At 39.7% G+C, this 23,770-nt stretch overlaps 1 protein-coding gene across 3 annotated transcripts in view; it reads right to left on the bottom strand.

The window, feature by feature from the left end:
- Positions 1-11,822: 11,822 nt before the first annotated feature.
- The window catches only part of ZNF507 (zinc finger protein 507), a 38,139-nt gene continuing 26,191 nt past the window's right edge, over positions 11,823-23,770 (bottom strand). For 2 of the 3 annotated variants that reach the window (XM_032249161.1, XM_032249159.1), the window contains 2 exons: positions 13,970-14,104; positions 11,823-13,855 (listed from right to left, as the gene is read on the bottom strand). In XM_032249161.1, coding sequence (XP_032105052.1) covers positions 13,489-13,855; positions 13,970-14,104 — 502 coding nt within the window. In that variant the 3' untranslated portion in view covers positions 11,823-13,488. Of the gene's footprint in view, positions 13,856-13,969; positions 14,105-19,706; positions 20,378-23,770 lie in introns of those variants that run through there. The other variant, XM_032249160.1, reaches the window with a different exon arrangement.

Raw genomic sequence — 23,770 nt, forward strand, 5'->3', positions numbered from 1 at the left:
GAATGAAACAAAAGCCCACCAGGAGTTTTGCCCAGCCCTTTCCTGGGCCTTGGAGCATGACAAGATGACGAGGAATTCTCAACAGGACCCGTTTAGGATTAAACAAGTTTTACTGGGGGTCTGAAGAAACTCCCCAGACCTCCACAAACAAGTTTATTGGGGTCTGAAGGAACTCCCCAAACCTCCATGATTTAGCAGGAAACAAGATAAGGATAATCACCCCAGCACCTGGACCCATTTAGCGTAAGTAAATTTACTGAGGCTCCAGAGGAAGGTCTTCAGGACTCAGATATTAGTTATAGATGAGAAGTCAATCACTTATATCTTTAGATGAATGCACACGTACAGACATATTGCATAGAAGGTATATAAACCCTGGCAAACTTTATGATTTTGAGTTAGTCTAGGGGTAATTCCTAGGGCTTCTCCCTGTAACCAGTTACAGAAATAAACTCCTTCCTTTCCCAGTTCATCTGCATCTCATTATTGGACTGTGAGAATAAGAAGCCTGACCTTCGGTTTGGTCAAAGAACGTTCAGAAAAAGCATTATGAAATAGTCTGTATTTTTCTCTTTGTTTAACTTTATATTAACTAGATTTGTAGTGCTTTAAAATAGTGAAATTTTTAGGTAGACTAGCATAGGTGCACAAATCCAAGGATTCTATAAAATGTAAAGTTAGCAAAGTATTTACCGAATTTTTGTTTCATTTTCTTTTAAAAATTTATTATTATTGTTATTATTTTTTTGAGACAGAGTTTCACTCTTCTCACCCAGGCTGGAGTGCAGTGGTGTGATCTTGGCTCACTGCAACCTCCACCTCCTGGGTTCAAGTGATTCTCCTGCCTTGGCCTCCCAAGTAGCTGGGATTACAGGCATGGACCACCACGCCTGGCTAATTTTTTTTTTGTATTTTTAATAGAGAGAGGGTTTCACCATGTGGGCCAGACTGCTCTCAAACTCCTGACCACAGGTGATACACCCAACTTGGCCTCCAAAGTGCTGGGATTATAGTCATGAGCCACCTTGCCTGGTCGATTTTGAATAGAGGTGCGGTTTCGCTATGTTGCCCAGGTTGGTCTCAAACTCCTGGCCTCACGTGAGCCTCCCACCTTGGCATCCCACAGTGCTGGGATCACAGGGGTGAGTCACTGAGCCTGGCCTCGTTTTCTTCTTTAACACCTGCTTCTCTGCTTACCTCTACTTGTCTGTACTTTTTTTCATTCCCATGGTTACCACCTACACTTTTTTTTCATTTCCATGGTTAGAATAACTTGTGTATTTTTGAATGAGGACATGAATAGGTAAGGTATTCAATTAAAGCAGATGATGATGTTTTATTACATAAGCTTTCACCACATGTGATGATTCTTTAGATGTTAGTCCGAGAATCAGTGTCCTTGGCTGGTCCTAGTTTGTTTCCTTGGACTGCTATAATGTCATTTCCTGCAAAACAGCCATGTACATGTGCCCACAAATCCCAGCAGAAGGTTTTTCCTACTAATAGATGCCAAGGCGTGTTGTCAGGCTTGAGACATTTTTTGTTTTGTTTTTTCCTATTGTAAGCAGGACTTTCAGCCAGAAAAGGATGTGTTTCTAACACTCTTGAATTCAGACATTTATCATGCCTTAAATTAGGGCTAATCTAGTGCAGGGCTGGATTTTCACTAACACTTATCAAGTGCACCCCACAAACTTTCCTGAATCAACCCATGGACAAAGATGAGATAAACCAAAGGATTCCTTATGCATAAAGTCTACAGGTTTGATTGCAGCTGTGCAGGTCCGAAAGCTCTGAGACTGAAACTATCCCAACAGCTAGATGGAGTCTAGCTGTATTGAGTCGATTCTGTACTTTAGTGATTCTCCACGTGGTGGAGGTAACAAATCCAGCCTCCTCCAGAGTTTTCCTCACAATCTCCTGATGACCTTTTGGATGTTCAGTCAAGGTCCCAGGAAATAAGGTTTGAAATAGCTTTCTCTTCCTATAACCGTCTTTATTCAACCAATTCATTTATATGCAAGGATGAATTCCCTATGGCAATATGACCCCCCCAGTGGGGAAAAACTGGTCTCTAGGGGTTAAAAAAGTTACTCTTTTTATGTATAAAGCACAGATACACAGACTTGGCATGGTGGCTCACGCTTGTAATCCCAGCACTTTGGGAGGCCAAGGCGGGCAGATCACCTGAGGTCAGGAGTTAGAGACCAGCCTGGCCAACATGGCAAAACCCCGTCTCTACTAAAAATACAAAAATTATCCAGGTGTGGTGGCACACACCTGTAGACTCAGCTACTCAGGAGGCTGAAGCAGGAGAGTCACTTAAGCCTGGAGGCGGAGGTTGCAGCGAGCAAAGATCATGCCACTGCACTACAGCCTGAGTGACAGAACGAGACTCTGTCGCATCAAAAACAAAAAGGCATAGATATACTTACAGTATCTAGACAGATAAACTGTACAGTACTTTTGTGTCATGGATGGGGAAATTAATTGGGAAAAACCTCTCAAAGGGCTTCTTAGGAGGATAGTAGTGAAATAAAGGTGGAAACACCGATGTAGACTAGGTTTTGGTGGTTGGATCCTTGCAGAATCCTGGTGGCTTACTTTTCTCTTTAATGTATTTCTCTATATGTAAAAGGTGGGGGGCAGACTGAAAATAAGAGCTGAGGGTTCATTATTGACCCAAAAGACAGTGGCTGAAATGACATTTATTTCTGTCACATAAGCAGTCCAGTTCCACAATGCCAGGGACCCAGGGTCCTTCCAACAAAAGTGTCACACTTGTGTGTGTGTGTGTACGTGTGTGTTTTAATTTTTCTTTTGTGGTAAAATACATAAAATTTACCTTTTTTTTTTTTTTTTTTTTTTTTTTTGAGACAGGGTCTTGATCTGTTGCCCAGGCTGGAGTACAGTGGCATGATCTCAGCTCACTGCAGCCTCCACGTCCTGGGTAAAATTTCAAGTGATTTCGTGCCTCAGCGATTCTCCGGCCTCAGCTTCCCGAGTAGCTAGCACTGCAGGCACCCGCCACCACTCCTGGCTAACTTTTGTATTTTTAGTAGAGACGGGGTTTCACCATGTTGGCCAGGCTGGTCTCAAACTCCTGAGCTCAAGTGATCTGCCCCCTTCGGCCTCCCAAAATGCTGGGATTGCCACTGCACCCGACTGATCTGAACTCTTCTTAAAGGTACAGTTCAGTGGTATTACATTCATAATGTTGTGCTACCATCACCACCATAGACCTCCAGAACTCTTCATCTTATAAGATTGAAACTCTGTGCCCATTAAACCACCATACTGTTTCCACAGTGATTGCACCATTTCACACTCTCACCAATGGTGCACAAGGGTACCAATTTCTCCACGTCTTTACCAACACTTTAGTGTTTTCTGCTTGTTGACAGTAGCCATCCTAATGGGTGTGAGGTGATATCTCATTGCAGTTTTGATTTCCATTTTCCTAATGACTAGTGATGTTAAGTATCTTTCCATGTACTTGTTGGCCATTTGTATATCTGCTTTAGCGAAATGCCTATTCAAGTCCTTTGCCCATGTTTGAATTGGGTTTTGTTGTTGAGTTTTAGAAGCTCTGTCTTGTGCTTGTTCTCAGTCAGTAATTATAACATTTGCATAACAGGTGGCAGAACAGAGAAAGAAGGGGAGGTGGAACTCCCTTTAATTTTAAGGGCACACCCAGAACTTTTTTTCATTTCTTTTGGGGTAACTTCAGCTGATGTATTCTATTGTTTTCTGAAACAAAACAATTTTATATTTGTATTACAATATACTTAGAGAAAAGATAGCCATCAAATACAGTGAATGTTTCAAGGACAACTGGTATATTTTTGCAACCAGATTTGAACTCTGTGATCCTAGATTCATTTAGTCTCTTTTAAAAAAATGTATTTTTAATTTGTTTTTAGAGATAGTATCTCACTCTGTTGCCCAGGCTGGAGTGCAGTGGTGCAATCACAGTTCATTACAGTCTCAAGTGATCCTCCCACCTCAGCCTCCCAAAGCTGTGACTACACCTGGCTATTTTTTTTTTTTAAATTCTTATTTTTGTAGAGATGGGGTTTCACCATTTTGCCCAGGCTGGTATTGAACTCTTGGCCTCAAGCAATCCTCCTGCCTTGGCCTCCCAAAGTGCTGGGATCACAGGGAGCCACCATACTCAGCCTGATGACTTCTTGAATTTCAGAAACACGTAAGGTACGTAATACAATGTATAGGTGCAGCTGCTATGCCTGTTTACAGTAGACAGCTGTTACTGTTTTAGGGTTTTAATTAGTGATCATGCCCTTTGTATCTTACGTCCATACGTATTCTTTTTAGTTTTATAAGGTATAACCTAGTTAGGAACATGGCTTTGAAGCTCTTGTTCCACTTTATCTTTTTTGTTGAGACAGAATCTCAGTCCAGTGAGTGAGATTCCATCTCTCTCGCCCAGGCTGGAGTGCAGTGGTACGATCTCGGCTGACTGCAACCTACGCCCCCTGAGTTTAAGCAATTCTCCTGCCTCTGTCTCCCAAGTAGCTGGGATTACAGGCGCCCACCACCATGCCTGGCTAATTTTTATATTTTTAGTAGGGATGGGGTTTCACCATGTCAGCCAGACTGGTCTCAAACTCCTGACCTCAAATGATCCACCTGCCTTGGCCTCCCAAAGTGCTGGAATTACAGGCATCAGCCACCACACCGTGCCTTGTTCCACTTTATCTTTCAAGAGTAAATTTCATCCGTGGATTATGGTTAAAGACGAGTGCTGATTTGGTTTTATTTTTTGCCACTTTTGCTGTTTTTCTACCTGATCACAAGGCCTCTGGACTGAAGTAGAAAGCTATTCCCTGGGCCTGCAGGATGGCATCTGAAGTGAAGAGGCTAGCATCTGGACTGGTTTGCAGGTATACTTTTTTCATTTTTATTTTTTATTTTTTGAGATGGGGGAGTTTAGCTCTTGTTGCTCAGGCTGGAGTGCAATGGCGAGGTCTTGGTATCTCACTGCAACCCCCACCTCCTGGGTTCAAGTGATTCTCTTGGCTCAGCCTTCTGAGTAGCTGGGATTACAAGCGCCACCACGCCTGGCAATTCCTCAAGGATCTAGAACCAGAAATACCATTTGATGCAGCAGTTCCATTACTGGGTATATACCCAGTGGGAGATCAGTCATTCTGTTAAAAAGATACATGGATGTGTATGTTCGTTGCAGCACTATTCACAATAGCAGAGACATGGAATCAACCCAAATGTCCATCAGTGATAGACTGGATAAAGAAAATGTGGTACATACACACCATGGAATACTATGCAGAAATAAAAAGGAGTGAGATCATGTCTTTTGCAGGGACATGGGTGGAGCTAGAAGCCATTATCTTCAGCAAACTAACACAGCAACAGAAAAACCAAACACATGTTCTCACTTATAAGTGGGAGCTGAACAATGAGAACACAGACACGGGGCGGGGGGAACACCACACACTGGGGCCTGTCTTGGGCGGGGTGAGAGGAGAGGGAGCACCAGGATATAGCTAATGCATGCTGCGCTTAATACGTAGGTGATGAGTTGATAGGTGCAGCAAACCACCATGGTACGTGTTTACCTATGCAACAAACCTGCACATCCTGCACATGTACCTGGAACTTAAAAATTAAAAAAAACCACTCAGACAGTACACTGGAGCTTTTGTCTGCATTTCTTGGCTGAGCACAGGGTCGCTCCAGGTGGTCCCAAATGCTGAAAAGCCTCATGTTAAGAGTTTTTCACCTCTGCGGTGGAACTGTGATGGACTCCAAATATCATCATTCCAGGGAGGCACTGTCGCACCAACTGTGTTCTCAGGCTTCACGTGGAGAAGGGCTTTAGAAAATGCAGATAGCCTTGAAACCACTGGTTTCCTACCACTGTTTATTTCAGCATAACTATTTTTTGTGGAATGCTAGCTCTAGAGGAACAGAAATAAATACAGCTTAAGCTTTGAACTATATCCTGCTGTACTTTTTCTCATAAGCCTGAAATAGAATTTTCCAACACCGTTTGTGGTTGGAAATACTGAATTTAAATGGGACTGCAGATATAAACAAAAAGAACAAGATGTGGATTGATGTGCCTATTTCAGTAAAACACAGCCACACTATTTCTAAAATATGGATACTAAAATTAATGACAAGTAGAAAAAAATTGGAGATGTGCACAGCAGTGACAATAAGCCTTTAAATAGCACTAGTAGGTGCTAATACAAGTCCTGAAAAATGAACGTTTTATTTTACTGAGGGTCTGTTCAGGTGCAGCTTTCCATTGTGTATACATTTAAGATAATATACTTTCTCATTTTAAAACGATACTTATTACTGATCAATCCATGGTAATAACATGGGTAATTATAAATATTCTTTTTGTTTTTCCTTTTAGCAAAGTACCAAGCTGAGAAATCAGCAAGGTGAAATAGTTGGGTCTGAGCTCATGGCTGAGGATTCATGATTTTCTGATTTGTGCAATTATTATTATTCTTGAGACAGTTTCGCTCCGTCACCCAGGCTGGAGTGTAGTAGTGTGATCTTGGCTCACTGCAACCTCTGCCTCCCAGGTTCCAGTGGTCCTTCAGGCTCAGCCTCCCGTGTAGATGGGACTACAGGTGTGTGCCACTACAACTGGCTAATTTTTGTACTTTTGGTAGAGATGTGGTTTCACCATGTTGGTCAGGCTGGTCTCGAACTCTTGACCTAAGTCATCTGCCCGCCTCAGCCTCCCAAAATGCTGGGATTACAGGTGTGAGTCACTGGGTCAGGTGAAAAAAATTTTTTTAAAGTTGTTTTTTTCTACATCTACCTAATAGATAGAATCATTTTAAAACAAACACCTCATTTACCTAGAAGTATGTTTTATATGCATTTTTACAAATTATTACAGAATGGCACCTTTTCTGTCTGGATTAAGTAACACAACTGGTGTAAATCTGGTTAAGGAGCAAAAAGCCACCAACATGTGACATGATTCTGTTATATGGCAGTAATAATTTATATAAGATGCCTGACATTAAACTTTTTAATTCAAAGGAAAACCTTCTTACCTACATAATCTACTTTGGTAAGGCAAACAATTTAAACTAATTACCCATTATTGGAAAAAAAAAATCAGGAGATTAGAGAAACTAAAGCTGTCGTAATCTTATAAACACTTCTTAGTTCAAATAAAACTAAGAACAGTATAGTTATTAACGTGCCACTAGAAAAACGAGGTCTATAGTCCTCCAACACAGCATGCAAACTGGATTGTGCTGCACAGATACATAGGCCTTTGAAGATGGTTTCAGTATCTTATGCTCTGCTGATTTGGATTCTGAGATATACACCAAAACACACTACCTAAGTCAGTCTATCATATGGCACCAATTAGAAACTTCTCTGAATTTACAGGGCCAAAAACGTTCTCGTTTTCCATCTTCCCTGATTGACTTGGAAGAAATCTATGTAGAGGAGTACGAATTTTTTCTTAGCTCTGCCAGTTTAATCAACAGCTCTAGACCAAAGCCAACTACCACCTCCTCCCTACCTTTGAAGTTGGCTTTGGAGTTGCACATGCTATTCATGATAAAGAGGCGCACTGAAGACTCTTTTCTTTATATCCGGGATTATTCAAGTCAATTGTCACCCCAGCCGAGTGGATTAGTCACTGGGGTTACCTTGCACCATGGTTACACTTGCAGGCCGTGTGCTATAGTCCCACAGCACTGACAGGGTGAAGCCGTGGGGACCAACATCGACACTGTATAAAGTTGTCAGGAGACAAACGAGACTTTATAGCTGCATTTTGATTTATTATTTAATTATGCATTGCTATTTTAAACAAATTGTGTTTGGCTTTAAATATCAGAGATGAAATAGGTTAAAGTAATAAAATATGGCTAAGATCTGTAGACAGACTATAAAAATTACAAAGGAAGAAACAAACTAATTTAGTTATAAAGCACTACTATAAAAAGCTTCCTTTGTAAAAAGCCGTTTGCTTTCTGGTAGCTCTAGATCACAAATTATATCGTGGTTCTAGTTCAGAGGTCTAGTCAGCAAATGTTTTCTATCAAATAGGCGGTAAGTTAGGCTTTGTGGGCTATACAATCTCTGTCGCAATTACTCAGCACTGCTGTTGTACCTTGAAAATCGCCATACATGAAACGTATACACACCGGCTTGGCTGTGTGCTAATAAAACGTATTTGCCAAAACAGGTGGCAGGCTGGCTTTGAAGAGAGGGCCCTAGTTTGCTAATCTCTCTTCTGTGCCAGCGCTGTCCAATAGAAATACATTGTAGGCTGGGCTTGGTGGCTCACGCCTGTAATCTGAGTACTTTGGGAGGCAGAGGCCAGCGGATCACCTGAGGTGGGGAGTTCGAGACTTGCCTGACTAACATGGAGAAACCCTGTCTCTACTAAAAATACAAAATTAGCCTGGTGTGGCGGCACATGCCTGTAATCTCAGCTACTCGGGAGGTTGAGGCAGGAGAATCTCTTGAAACCGGGAGGGGGACGTTGCGGTGGGCTGAGATCATGCCATTGCACTCCAGCCTGGTCAACAAGAGTAAACTCCATCTCAAAAAAAAGAAAAAAAATACAATGTAAGTCACATGTCAATTAAAATTGTCTAGTAGCTACATTAAAAAAACAAGTAAAACTAATTTCAACATGTAATCAATATAAAAAAACTATTAATATAATTCCTTTTTCTATTAAGTCTTTGCAACTGCTATATATTTTACACTTAGAGCATATTATAGTGGCTGCCACACTGGACAATATGTTCTGGAGCTTCCATGCTAGGATTTCTCTAATTTGGAGATTGGTGACACATTTCAGATTGGGTTCTTGAAAGACAGGGGATATGATTAATGTGTCCCTGGGAAGCATGGGATGAAATATTTGGCCTTGGTCACTTTCAACTGAAGTGGCCCAGGATTCTGGGGCACAAATTGATAACCAGACCCACAATACAGTCAGATGATGTTAGCTTCAATTGTCAGTGCAACAGATATGACATCAACAGCTATTTGTATAGACTACAAAATTATCAAGGTGTGATCACATCACTGTAGTTTTTGGCCTTCACTAAAGAATGCTAATTGTCAATAGCAGAACTAGTCTTTAGCACTTTGACTACATCAAGAATTGAAAGCATATAAGCGTGTCACATTTGGAAGAGAAACTGAATTGGGTAGCAAGGAAAAAAGCTTCAAAATTATACTGAATTTTTAAAATGACTTAAACAGCTAAATGCCTTTTCAGTTTATCTTCGTCTAATGGTCTAATGCTAGTCAGCAACAGATTAACAAGTTATCAAGATAGACTTCGTTTAATCCTTGGGAAGCTTTTAATTATTTAAATGTGACTTTCTAAGCAATAAAGTCATTTCCAGGAAAAGAATGGACACAACCTGTGGTTAATAAAAGTTAGAGGCAAATTTTTTTAACAAAAAATTTATTACCAAAATACAATATTAAAGTCAATACATGACAAACTCCTGTAAAGCAAAATAAATTATTCTAACATTGTACAGTATTTCCAAAGGTAGTTAAAGAAGCACTACAGACCTTGCCTCACTGTTCTGAACAGATGAACTGTTCTACCATGAACACAATCCTAGAGTTTCAGCTTTAAGGCATGCAGCTTGATGTGCAGGATAATTTTACAAAATGCAAATCATCCTATTTTAATAAGATACAGTGTCAGAATTAACTGTAGTCTTTACATGTCAGTATTCCAGAAATTTTTATACTTTGGCTATAGAAGCAATGCCATAGTGTTACACAATACTTATTTCTTAAAAAAATACATGTATTCATGTCCATGAATATCAAACACACATTTCTATTAAATATATTTTTATCGAATATTACTTAGAGCACCTTGCTGTACAATTTAAAAAGATTAAATAAGTGTCTATGAAAACTAAAAATACAGTAAGTCTCAACAGAAAAGCCTGCTTGCCTTTGTCAAGCCAATTACAGCACGGAAAGGTGCAGTGTAAACATGGATGCCCACCATTTGCTTTGTGAGAAAAAAATCAGAAAATAATTATGAAGCCACCAGCAGCCACCTTCAACAGGAAGAAAGATCCAGAGCAAGGGCTTGGGTCGGTGTCACGACATTGCACTATCTGGCCAATGAACTTGGACTACCAATCACATAGAATATTAGCGTGATACTGTTGGAACACTGGGACACCTACCGTATTCTGAATGATTAGAGAAAGGGAAAAATGATAGAGCCCTGAAAAGTATTCTTTATAATGATCAGAATGCATCATCTTCCCCCCCACCTTTGTCATATACAGTTTCTTTTCAAAGCTGTTTTCACTATCACATCTAAGTGTTCAGAGCAGAAAACAAATACTATCAGCTTCGCCTAATAAGGAGTCTAATACCAATAAATGTTATTCCTATGAAGTAATTCTTAACTGAACTTTTTTTTTTTTTCAGGACCTCATTCTGTCACCCTGGTTCGAGTGCAATGGTACTATTACGGCTCACTGCAAGCTTCCACCTCCCAGGCTCAAGTGATCTTCCCACCTTAACCTTCCAAGTAGCTGGGACTATAGGCACGTGCCACCTATGCCTGGCTAATTTTTGATTTCTTGTAGAGATGGGGTCTCCCCATGTTGCTCAGGCTGGTCTTTTTTCTTGTTTGTTTGAGACAGAGTTTCACTCTTGTGGCCCAGGCTGTAGTGCAATGGCGTGATCTTGGCTCACTGCAACCTTCACCTCCCAGGTTCAAGCAATTCTTCTGTCTCAGCCTCCTGAGTAGCTGGGATTACAGGTGCCTGCCACCACGCCCAGCTAATTTTTGTATTTTTTCGTAGAGACGAGGTTTCACCACATTGGCCAGGCTGGTCTTGAACTCCTGACCATAATCCACCCACCTTGGCCTCCCAAAGTGCTGGGATTACAGACGTGAGCCACTATGCCTGGCCTGCCCAGGCTGGTCTTAAAACTTCGGGACTCAAGCAGTCCTCCAGCCTTGGCCTTCTAAAGTGTTGTGTACAGGTGTAAGCTGCCATGCCCACGCTACTGATTATTTTAATAGCTATCTCTTTTACAATTATAATTGCATAATCTTCATTATTACTTTTAGAAAACTCAATTGTTCTTAGTAGACCCATTGTTAACTTAAGCCTTGCCACAAATGTTAATGGGAACGTACAGAACCTCCTTGATACATGCTTTCTCTTATTGGCCAGGAGAACGCTTTTAAGGACAATTCTAAGGCCAGAATCAGATGAAACTTGAAAGGCTCTGAACTTCTGGGTTAGTTTTCCCCATGAGGTGGGGAAATTTTAAATCCATGATTCCAAGTGGAAAAATCTAAGTAACAATCAATGCAATTAATTTAAAGAATTAATTTAAAAATTCACATCATTGAAATTTTGGGGATTCTTTTCATTATTAATATTTCCAAATATTATACAAAACTAAAGCCAAGGAAATTTTATAAAACAAAATTCTTCTAAGGTTGTTAATTTCAGAATAACAGATTTTTATAACAAAATACTAAGTCATTGTACCAGCAATGATAAAACTGACTTACAATGAGTGGCAACAGTAATAATAATGAAACTATTTTAAATGTTTTATTTGAATTTAAAATTAAAATGTTTCAATTCTGAAAAAAGGAGAAAATGAATATAAGTCCACATACAGTGGCTTTGGGGAATATAATTTAGTATATATAAATCCATTTCATATTTTTAAAAACCACATACCAGAAATGGATTAACTTTCATAAATAAATTAAAGCTACCTAAATAAAAAAGCTGCAAAGTTACAATCATTTATGTTTGTTTAAATATCACCAAAATGAGATGAGAAAGAAAAAAAAAAACCCAACAAATCAGACAATGTTTCAAGATGCCTGGCCCCACTTAAATAATTCCTAATAATTTTATAAATATTAATCCAATCATACCTGGACTTTAGGAACGGAATTCTTCCCTAAAACATGCCTACAGAGTATCCCATTCGAAAACCTGTTTTCAGTGTTCAAAGCTGATTGGTCACAGCCTCGTCTCAGGTGTTAGAAATCAATATTCAGATATTCGGAAATAGCACCGTGAGGATGGTGCACGGAAGAGCGCACCGGCCTTTTCACCTGTAAGCAGAATTTACTTTAACAAAACAATGCATAAATAAGTAATCAGAACTACAAAAACAAAAACACCCTGTTTTCTTCACTCTTGGAAATAATTAAAATATAAAATGTGTAATTAATAAGACTACATCTATTTGATGGTGAGTTTTAATGCTAAAGCACTTTGCGTTGGTTTTCCATATGTCCTATCGCACTCTAACAAAATAGAATTTTCCAGATAGGAGGAATCCTATAGACTTGCCAAATGCTGTTTGTTATTAAAATTTTTACAAACAACCTGAATTTTTGCTATATTTTAGTCACATTTGGATATATTCCACTTCTGCTAAATATAAGTAAATTAATATACCTTAGGAAGGAAAAGTTCAACACAGCAGTACTTATTTTCAGGAGCTTCTAAATTTCACCCCTCATCCCTTAAGGGATTTTTGGAAATAGTTCAAACTATTTCCCATGTCGAATGATCAAATGTAAATTTTCATACATTGTTTCTTTCACACACTTTCAGATAACAAGCATGGTCTCAGTTAGCAGAGAGTATTAGAAGGTCTATGTACTACTGAGAAAGTATGCAAAGTTCTGACAGACACTGAAAAGAACCTCTGAGAACACTCAAGACAATTTAGCATTACTATAAATTGAGATCTGGTTTGAGTCTGGTGGGAATTCATCTGTTTCCTCATTTGCCCACAGAAAGTCACAGTAAATTTAAGACAATACTTTATTTCTTAAATGCCTATTTACAATCTAGTTTTGAATTTAGAGGTCTGTCTTTTCTTTCTTTATTAAGGAGTAAAGGAACATATCCTAGATTAAGTAAATGTCTACCAATTTAGGGATTTCAGTAGATCATTTCAAAGCCCTCTAATTATGTTTCATTGTTGACTTTGTTGGTGACACTGAAAAAACCCCTCCCAGAACTGTCTCCCATTTCTCACTGGAGTCTGCATGTCAGAAGTGAGAAGAAAACCAAGTTCTGCTTAAGACTGTGACACTTTATGACTTTTAGAATAGTTCCTGAAAAGCTCTTTCTTAACTCTTTTGCTTGCATTTCTATACTATATAAGCTTTTATTAATAAATACACTCAACACTAAGAAGGGGTAAAAGAGGGTTAACATTGTATTACACCTCTGCTTCCTCTTCGACCCATTCCCCCTCACTCAAAATCCTTAAATATCATTACTGCTCGTCCATTTGGAATTCCTTTTATTACAAGTTTGGTTCCAAAGTCACATCTGTCACTTCCTCAAAAATCACATCAGCGATTTCTTCTGTGGCTAGGTTGTTTGAAGCACAAAGGTGAAACTGGTGAAGGAATCCTCTTCTACTGCTTTCCTGTTCGAGTAATTATTCCATCTAATTTGTGTTTAGAGCTGTGTTGTGGTCCTTATTCAGGATGATGTTTACAATTTCACCCTCGTGCTCTTTCATATGATCCAAGAGGTTTTCTTTGCTGGTTGATTCAAAACCACAAATACAACAGCAGAATAGTAAAACACAGTACTCCATACCAGGAGGGGCCAGACTGGAGATTTTTTCTAAACTATATGAGGTATTGCTTGTAGGGCTCAGTTTCTCATTCTCGTTGGGACCCAGAACTTCACTGGGAGTCTGGGAAATCAGTTCTGAAGATGACACTGCATTTTCTGAACTTCCAGTGATGGGATCCGTGCTCTCTTCACTGTTCTTTAATTGAGTCTTTCCAGGGGATTTCCCTAGAGCTCTTAAAAACAAAACAAACACACCACACCATGAGGAGGCTATAATGTAGGACTAGCAGATTTAATCCTGGCTTTAATTCACACATAGCAATAAAGGGAGGGGGTAGATGAAATACCTGCCACTTTGTGAAATCGCGTCGTTAATAGCCTTGTTTACTTGTTCGTAGTTATAATTTTGGTCGCTCGCATGTTTCCACATATGCGACTTCAAAGAAGGAGGATGGCTACACACATACCCACACAGAGAGCATCTGAAAGACGGGCAGGCACAGGGAAAATCAGAATGGTCCCATAACATCGCTGAAAAATCATCATGATTCTGTAACAATTATTATATCCCTTCTTCTGAACCCTTATTATATATATCGTATTCACTGAATCTAAGATGTTACTGATTCTAAGAGGTACATTGATTTCTAAGAGGTACATTGATTTCAGAATGGATGTCCTAGAATCAATGAAAGAGGGTGTTTTATAAAGAATTGGATTCAAGACAAACATTCCAGATTAACTATTACAATATTTGGAAAGATTTCTGATACAGTAATATGCAAAATCTTTGCTCTAAATTATTTAATCACACACATAAAGAAAACTTATAAAATTAATACCTTATACCACTCTAGTGCTTAACCGAGAAAGCAAAAAGAAACGAAATGATTTTCAACATGAACTCTGCACTCCTTAAAGACTCCCCAAAAATGGAAGCAGTTGTCTTGAAAAAGCTTCAACAATTTAGATTTCATAAATAAAACAAATAATAGTCTTAAAATGTCTCTATTAAAAAACATAATTGTTTCACATAGTTGGGTACACTTGGTAAAATCTGAATTTAACAAAGAAGGATTTTTAGAAAAATTAACAGTGTTTAGTTTTTAGATGCCTTTAGGTTTACAGAAAAAACTGGTCAGATAGTACTGAGTCCTCATATGCCTCCTCTTCCCTTGTACCCAGTTCCTCCCATTATTAACACTGGTGTGCTCTACTGGTTATAAATGATGAAGCTATACTGATACTTTTTTTTAATCAAAGTCCATAGTTTACATTAGGGTTCACTATTTGTGTTGTACAATTCTGTTTTGTTGTTCTTGTTGTTGTTGTTTGAGACAGGGTCTTGCTCTGTTGCCCAGGCTGGAGTGCAGTCTTGCTTTGCTGTGTTCTCGTTTCACTGCAACCTCTGCCTCCTGGGTTCAGGCGATTCTTGTGCCTTGGCCCTCTAAGTAGCTGGGATTAAACACATGCACTACCACGCCTGGCTAATTTTTGTATTTTTGGTAAAGATGTTGACCAGGCTGGTCTCGAACTCCTGGTCTCAAGTGATCCACCCGGCTCCCAAAGTGCTGGGATTACAAGCTCACGCCACCATGCCCAGCCAATTCTGTGTTTTGACAAAGGTATACTGCCATGAATCCAACATTCCAGTGTCACATAAATAGTTTCACTGCCCTAAAAATGCCCTGTACTCCACCTTTTTATCCTTCCTTCCTGCCCCTGAATCCCTGGCAACCACTGATCTTTCTATTGACTACATAGTTTTGCCTTTCCCAGAACGTCACATAACTGGAATAATAGCAATATGCATGTACAGTTTTTCCATGTCTTTCAGGGCTTGATCATTCTTATCACTGAGCAATATTCCATTGTGTGGATGTACCATTGTTCGTTCACTCACCTGCTGAACAATATCTTGGTTGCTTCCAGTTTTTTGCAATTATGAATAATTGCTGATATGAACATTGATGTGCAAAGTTGTTTTGCTTTGTTTTGGAGACTGGGTCTTACATTCTTTTGCCCAGGATGGAGTGCAGTGGCATGACCATAGCTCACTGCAGTCTCAAACTCCTGGACTCAAGCAATCCTCCTGCCTCAGCTTCCCAGCAAGCACAGGTTTTTGTAAGGATAAAAGCTGTCATTGTTTGGGCAAATACCTAGGAGCATAATTGCTGGGCTGTATTGTAAAACTGTCATCTTTTTAGGAAATTTCAAATGCACTTTTCCAAAGACATTTTTGTTAAATACTTAATTACAAACCTAACAAATCAGATAACTTATCTGAACTTCTTCCTACACCAATAAGAGACACAGTCAGCAATAACGAGCCACAAAGAAAATCAAACGGCACAGGAGTAAGCAAAGCAATTAAATACGGGCAGACTAAACTGTTATTCTGACCCACCTCCAATTTAACTTTTTGATAGCATGCAGGAGTATTTTTGTATTACACACCCTGAGGAATCAGGTCCAAGGCCAAGTATCTCTGATCTCAAGAAACACCAGCCCACTTACAGGCAATACAGAGGCAGTTTTTGTTTGTTTGTTTGTTTGTTTTCTGAAGACAGGGTCTTGCTCTGTTGCCCAGGCTGGAGTGCAGTGGTGCGATCATAGCTCACTGCAGCCTTGACTTCCTGAGCTCATACTCCCAAAGTGCTAAGATTACATACCCAGCCTATGATTACATACCCAGCCTAAAAGGCAATTCTTGACAGAATTTCTAAGAAATTCAACTATATGAAAAGATGTTCAATCTCACTAACGATCAGGGAAATGTATCACACCCGTCAGACTGGCAAAGATAAGTAAGTCTGAAAAGATGTGGAATCTGATAAATCTGGTAAGATTTTTCACAGATGTGGAAAAATGGAAAAGTACAAATTGTATGTATGGCACTCTGAAGAGCAATTTGGCAGTAACTATTAAGGCTGAAGTGGCACATACCCGTAGCCCCACAAATCTGGTGTTCACAAGGACACACATACAAGAATCATCCTAGCCATGAACAGCAAAAAAAGGATACAAACCATAGCCACTATTTTTCTACAAGGATATGGAAACAAATTGGTTTATGTTCATATAGCAGAATGCTATAAAGTGGAAACAACAACAAAAAAAAACACACCAAAAAACCCCCACGAGACCTACACTTAGCACCAGGAACCGGTGTCAATAATGATCAGTGAAAAGAAAAATAAAAAGATCTGTTAGGTATATAATTTAAATAAATTGTTAAAACACCAAAACCAACAGTATGTACTGCTGAACACATGCATATATGTGTATATATGCACACATATATGTTATGCACATAGAAAAGTTATTCACGAATGCCTGAAATGATACACATCACTATCAAGACAAGGGGTTGCCTCTCAGGAAGAAGGGGTGAAGAAGTTAGAAAGTGAAGCTTTCGCTATATCTACAATGTTTTATTTCTTCAAAATGTGGTAAAATGTTTGATGTTTCATTATTTAAATATTTAAAAATTTGCTTCCCTATTCTCCTTAAGCTTTTATAGCCTGCATTCCCCTTAAGACTTTACTACAGCTGGCAGGATACAATAGAATCACTACATTTCATTCTTAACTACAAAAAAACTAACCTTAATTCATTTTATTTTGCCCATTTGTATCTTGGATGCAGCAATTTTTTTTGACAAACCTCAATAAATCTATAGAATTTTCACTAACATCTTTATCACAGGGTGGGCAGCTGGCAACTTCTCCACCCCCAAGCCATTAAACTCAGTGTCTGCCTCTGTGACTGTACTGGTCACATGATGGTGGTGTGTAGTGTGGTGTGGTGTGGTTACAATCCCCTACTCAAATGTTTCTAGATCAGTTGCTTGAAAAGGGCAACTGCCCTCCACTATGGTGGCTGGGCACCCAGCTTGATGCCACGCAAGAGATGCCCACTCCCTTCCACCTAGTGCCTCTACCAAGGTGCCTTTACGTATGTCGGGCTTTCATACATTAATTTTTATCTTATGCAAAGGGGAAACAGACACGAAATGCTGGCTCCTTAGACACTCGCCTCCTCACTTATAATCAGACTGTGGTCCTGAGTCCTCACCAGAAAATTCTTTATCCGGAATGATCCCCCAGTGACAAGTCAGGCTTATGCAACAAGAATTTCATAATTCTGAGAAAACTGGGTCCGAAAGTAAACAGCAGAAATTACAAATTTATCCAATAGAACATCTCTAATATTATTCTAACCTTTTAAAAATAAGAGTGATGAACTATTGTTTACTGTTTTCCTTAAAAAAAAACAAAACAAAACAAAACAAAACAAAACAAAACAAAACAAAACAAAACTTCTTGTTTTAGAATAGTTACGGATGTAGTTACAGATATACAAAAAGTTATTTCCCTTTACATTCCTGGGGTACATCTGCCACAACTCAGGAGCCAATGTTCCTTACATCATTATGAACTGAAGTCCACATTTTATTTGGATTTCCCTGGTTTGTACTTCACGTCCTGTTTCTGTTCCACAAACCCATCTAGGATACCACATGGCTTTTAGTCCTCACTTCTCCTTAGGATCTTCTAGACTGCAACTGTTTCTCCTACTTGCCTTGTTTTTTTGGCAACAGTTTCACTCCGGCACTCTGCTGGAGTGCGCTGGTAAGGTCTCACTCACTGCAACCTCCACCTCCCAGGTTCAAGCGATTCTCCTGCCTCAGCCTCCTGAGTAGCTGGGATTACAGATGTGCGCCACCACGCCTGGCTAATTTGTGTGTTTTCAGTAGATATGGGGTTTCACCATGTTGGCCATGCTGGTCTCAAACTCCTGACCTCAGGTGATCTGCTCACTTTGGCCTCCCAAAGTGCTGGGATTACAGGCATTGAACCAACAAGTCCAGACAACTTGCCTTGTTTTTAATGCCCTTAACAGATCTGAGGAATACGGGTCAGATATTTTGTAAAATGTTCCTCAAGTTGGGGCTGTCTGCAATTAGACTGAGCTGATGGGTTCTTGGGAGAAAGGCCACAGAGGAAAAGCACTGTCCTCCCCACATCCCAGTCTCAGGAGGACTTGCCCCTGACCTTCCTCACCTGGCTGCAGTCAGGTTTCTCCATGGTCAAGCTCCTCTTTCTCAACCCTGTTTCCATAGCGTACAACTGGGAAGGGAGTCACTGCATGCAGCTCACACTTAAGAGCTGGAATGACCACCTGCCTCCCGAGGGAGGGGCATCTACGTCAATGACAGGGAATTCTTCTGCACAGGATGTGTCTATTCCTACCCACCTGTTTACTCAACCATTTATGTACATCAGTGTGGACACACGGGTATTTTATACTTTGGGACATAATTCTGTATTGCACTATTTATTTTGTTGCTCAAACTCCCGCAGCCTTCCCCCCTGAGCCTCTGTGGTGGGCTCCCATGTCCTGCTGCCACACCCCAAGTTTCATTTCTTGAGCACTTCTTTACTTGCCGGCCCTATGAGTCATTCCAGGATCACTTTATTCCCCATCCCAGTCCTAGACTACAGTGATAATTTCTCTAGTTCTTTTACTTAGAGAAAGGTATCAGAAACCAAGATTTGGGTGATAGGTGAACTGCTTTAATTTTGTAAATAACTTTTTTTCCTGATTTCAAAAATTTACTATAGAAAATTAGAAATACACAGGGAAAAAAACAAAACAAAAAAATCAATCATAGCCTTATCGCTAGATATAAGCATTATTATTTTGATGTTTATTTTCCAGTATTTAAAAATACAGATATTATTTTTATAAAATTGGAATCATGGAAGTCTACTGTTGATATAATTTAACCTTTCTATTAAATGACTATAATAAAATATTTAAAGGCTGCCTAGCGTTTCATATTGGATGGAATTAGTAGAATTCCACTGAATTCTCTATTGTTTATGCAGAAAATAGAATTCTGACTATTGACAATCCTCTTTGTATAAAAATTTTAGGCACTTAAAGCTTTTGGGCACACACTCTATAAACCTTATTTGTGCACCAGCATGTGCTCATTCTTTTAAGAGAGGCTTATTCTAGGAATACGGACAGTTCGGTATTAGGAGATTCATTACTGAGTCACCATTTCAAAGGATCGAAAGAGAAAAGGCATATTTTTATTGGTGTTGCTGCGACTAAATCTAAAAAAAAATCAATATTCATTTTAAAATTTCTGATTATGGAAGTTGTTAAACAAAGACAAAATTATAAATAAAAATGTGATGAATCTGTACCATCTAGTTTCAATAACTGATTGCTGGCATCTTGCCAATCTTGTTTCATGTATTCTCCTAACTTAAACTTGCTTGATTTTTGCAGACATGTCTTATTCAAATTAGGATCCAAATGAGATGTACATTTCATATTTGGTCGCTAAGTCTCTTAAGTCTCTTTTAATCTATAATAGCTCTTCTTTCTTTCCAGTTGCCCATCATGCATGATCTGTTGAAGATACCAGACCATCTGCCTTGCAGAATCTCTCATAGCATGGACTACACAGAGGACTTTCTGGTGATGTAGTTTATCATAATGTCCCTATGTCCTTCATGTTTCTTGTGAACTGGGAGTGAGATCTAGAAAAGAGTTGCTTGGCCTCTGTACTCTTGACATTTGGGGCAATTCTTCACTGCGGGGGCTTGTCTGAGGCGCTGCAGATTGTCCAGCAACATCCCTGGCCTCTACTCACTAAATGCCAGTAGCACTCTCTCCAACTCAGTTGTGACAAACACAGTAAAGTCTCCAGACGTTGCCAAATGGCCAAATGTCCTCTGAGGGGGCAAAAGCACCCTTAGCTGGGAACCACTGATCTACAGGTTTCATTAGATTCAAGGTCAGATTTAACTTTTTTTTCAAGTATATACCATGGGTATAGCTGGGTATTTCCTATTGCCATACTCAGGAGGCACTTAAAGCAAACCAACAACACCTAACGCAATATACATTCTGAATAAAACTTCTCTACAAAATAGGGTAGATGGATAATTCTTCAATATCATAAAAATACAACTTTCTCAACTCTAAAACTAGTATCAAGCTTAATTAGGAAACACCAGAAGCATTTCCATTAAGCTCAAGAACAGAACAAGGGCATTTACTATCCCCACTATTATGCAGTGTTTCGGAGGTACCAGCTAGGACAATCAGACAAGAGAAAGAAAGAAGAGGTATAGGCCAGGTGTGGTGGCTCATGCCTGTAATCCCAGCACTTTGGGAGGCTGAGGTGGGCAGATCACTTGAGGTCATGAGTTAGAGACCAGCCTGGCCAACGTGGTGAAACCCTGTCTCTACTAAAAATACAATAATTAGCTACACATGGTAGCAGGCACCTATTATCCCAGCTACCTAGGAGGCTGAGGCATGAGAATCTCTTGAACCCAGAAGGCAGAGGTTGCAGTAAGTTGAGATCACACCACTGCACCACACTGCACTCCAGCCTGGGTGACAGCACAAGACTCTATCTCAAAAAAAAAAAAAAGAAAGAAGAGGTATAAACAGAAAGGAAATATGAGAAAATGATTTGCAGATAATTAATGATACGCTTTAACAATCTAACTGTTATTAAAATTATTATTAAAATTAAAAACTGTTGCCGGGCGCAGTGGCTCACGCCTGTAATCCCAGCACTTTGGGAGGCCGAGGCGGGTGGATCATGAGGTCAAGAGATTGAGACCATCCTGGTCAACATGGTGAAACCCCGTTTCTACTAAAAATACAAAAAATTAGCTGGGCATGGTGGCGCATGCCTGTAATCCCAGCTACTCAGGAGGCTGAGGCAGGAGAATTGCCTGAACCCAGGAGGCAGAGGTTGTGGTGAGCCGAGATCACGCCATTGCACTCCAGCCTGGGCAACAAGAGCGAAACTCTGTCTCAAAAAAAAAAAAAAAAATTAAAAACTGTTACAAATAATCACTCAAAGCCACAAAACTAACATTCCATACAGATCAACAACTTTCCTATATGGAAACAATATTAAAATGCTAGATAAATGCTAGCAAGAAGGAAAAAACACAATTTATAATAGCAAGGGAAAAAATATACAAAAACAAGCCTACAATGAATATGTGTGTGTGTGTGTGTGTGTGTGTGTGTGTGTGTGTGTGCGCGCGCGCGCGCGCGCATGCATGTGCATGGTCCTTGTATTGCATGGTTCTGAGCTGTATGAATTTCAGTTACTATGGCTTAGTTAAACATTATCAGTCCCCCGACAGTGTGGTTCAAATTTCAGTTATTAACTACTATGGGAATACGAACTGTGAGTAACTGAAGAGAACAAACTTCACTGGCAGCTCTTGTCTACTATGTAAACACGGATGCACCATGCCCAGTGACTAAGCAAGCCTTTCAAAGCTGGTGACTGGTCATTGTGCTATGCAGTTCACTCCCAGACAGCAAAACATGTAGTTATGCTGCCTCCTTATCTCCCAGTGTTAAACCTGTAGGACATGTTACAAAAATCGATAGTCACAAGAGAGGAACTGGCCAACAAAATCAACGTGCAGCAAAAACCCAAAAAGTGGTCATGCTGGAAGCAAAATTAGACACAAATGTAAATCAGTTGTAGAACAAATAAACAGTTGGCCACAGGAATGTTGATACTGTACTGCTGCCACTGAAGAAAACTTGGGATATGCAGCCAGAGGATCTTAGTGAAAGTGAATGTAATGAGGAGGTATGCAGTTCCTGAAGGAAGTTAGGCTGGCAAAAAAGTTTGCATTAAAGGAACTCTTGGAGACATTTCATGATGATGACCCCATAATTACTCAGAAAAGACAACTGACCACTTGGCAAGGCATAGGAAAATGCTCATTCTAGACTGTAAAGGACATTAACGAGAAGGCAAGCACCGTTTAAACCACTTGATAAGTCTCTTACAAAGAGACAAAACATTTTATTTCTCAAAGTTTCTAAGTTTTAAATTATAGTGTAGCATGATCTGAATGTACGTGCCCCTCCACCCCAAATTCCTATGTTGAAACTTAACCCCAAAGGGATTGTATTACGTGGTGAGGCTTTGGACGGTGACTAGGTCATGAGGGCAGAGGCCTTGTGAATGGGATTAATGCCCTTATAAGAGGCTCAGGGGAGTGTTATTGCCCCTTCCAGCATGACAGGATGCTGCAAAAAGATGTTATTTATGAAGTAGGGAACAGGCCCTCATCAGACACCAAAGCTGCTGACAGACACCTTGATCCTGGACTTCCTAGCCTCCAGAACCATGAGCAACACATTTCTGTTATTCATAAATTACCCAGTCTAAGGCATTTTGTTATAGCAGCCTGAATGGACTAAGAAACAGTACCACAGTTTGGATGTGGTCTGTCATCATCAAAACTAATGTTGAAATTTGATCCCCAATGTGGCTGTACTGCAAGATGAGGCCTCGTGGTAGGTTTCTGTGTTTGGGGGTGGATCTTTCATGAATGGGATGTTGGTGCTGTTGTCTCGGTGGTGAGTGAGTTAGTTCCTGCTCTCCCAAGACTGGACTGGTCCTCAGAATGAATTAGTTCTCCTGAGAGTGAGGTGTTACGAAGCCAGGATCACCCCTCAGTTCTTCCCTTCTTGTTCGCATGTGTCCCCCCCTTTTTTGACCTTCTCTGCCATGTGACGCAGCACAAAAACTCTCACCAGAAGCCAGGGCCAGGCCCTCAAACTTTTTGGCCTGCAGAAATGACAGCTGAATAAATGCCTTTTCTTCATTTGGAGTGTTGTGGGTTATCTGGTTTGCTATGCTATCAGAGCCTCTTGCTTGTGGATTGTTAGTCTGAATTACTGAGCCAATTCCTGTCCATTTAACTGGTCAGCAAATGCTCTCTCTCTATTTAAACCTTTTTCTGATTATGTAATCTATATTCCTTGCACAAAAATGGAATATAGGCAAGTATAAAGATAAATTCTAAAAAATTACTTGCATAGCTTCCTGGTCTTTTTTAATGTACATATGTAGATCTGAAGCAAAAGTAGAATCATACTATAGATTTTTAATCCTGCTTTTGACAATGTTCCATGAGTATTTTCTCAAGTTAAAAATTATGCATTTTCAATGGGGTATAATGTTCCATCCTATGAAAATATCATAATTTAACCACTCTACTAAGTAGCATAGAGCCAGAATGTTTTTGATCTTTTTGACATCATAAACAATACTATAACAAATTGTACAT

This window comes from Sapajus apella, unplaced genomic scaffold (genome assembly GCF_009761245.1).
Source record: "Sapajus apella isolate SASKATOON/1434 unplaced genomic scaffold, GSC_monkey_1.0 scaffold68, whole genome shotgun sequence".
NCBI lineage: Eukaryota > Metazoa > Chordata > Mammalia > Primates > Cebidae > Sapajus > Sapajus apella.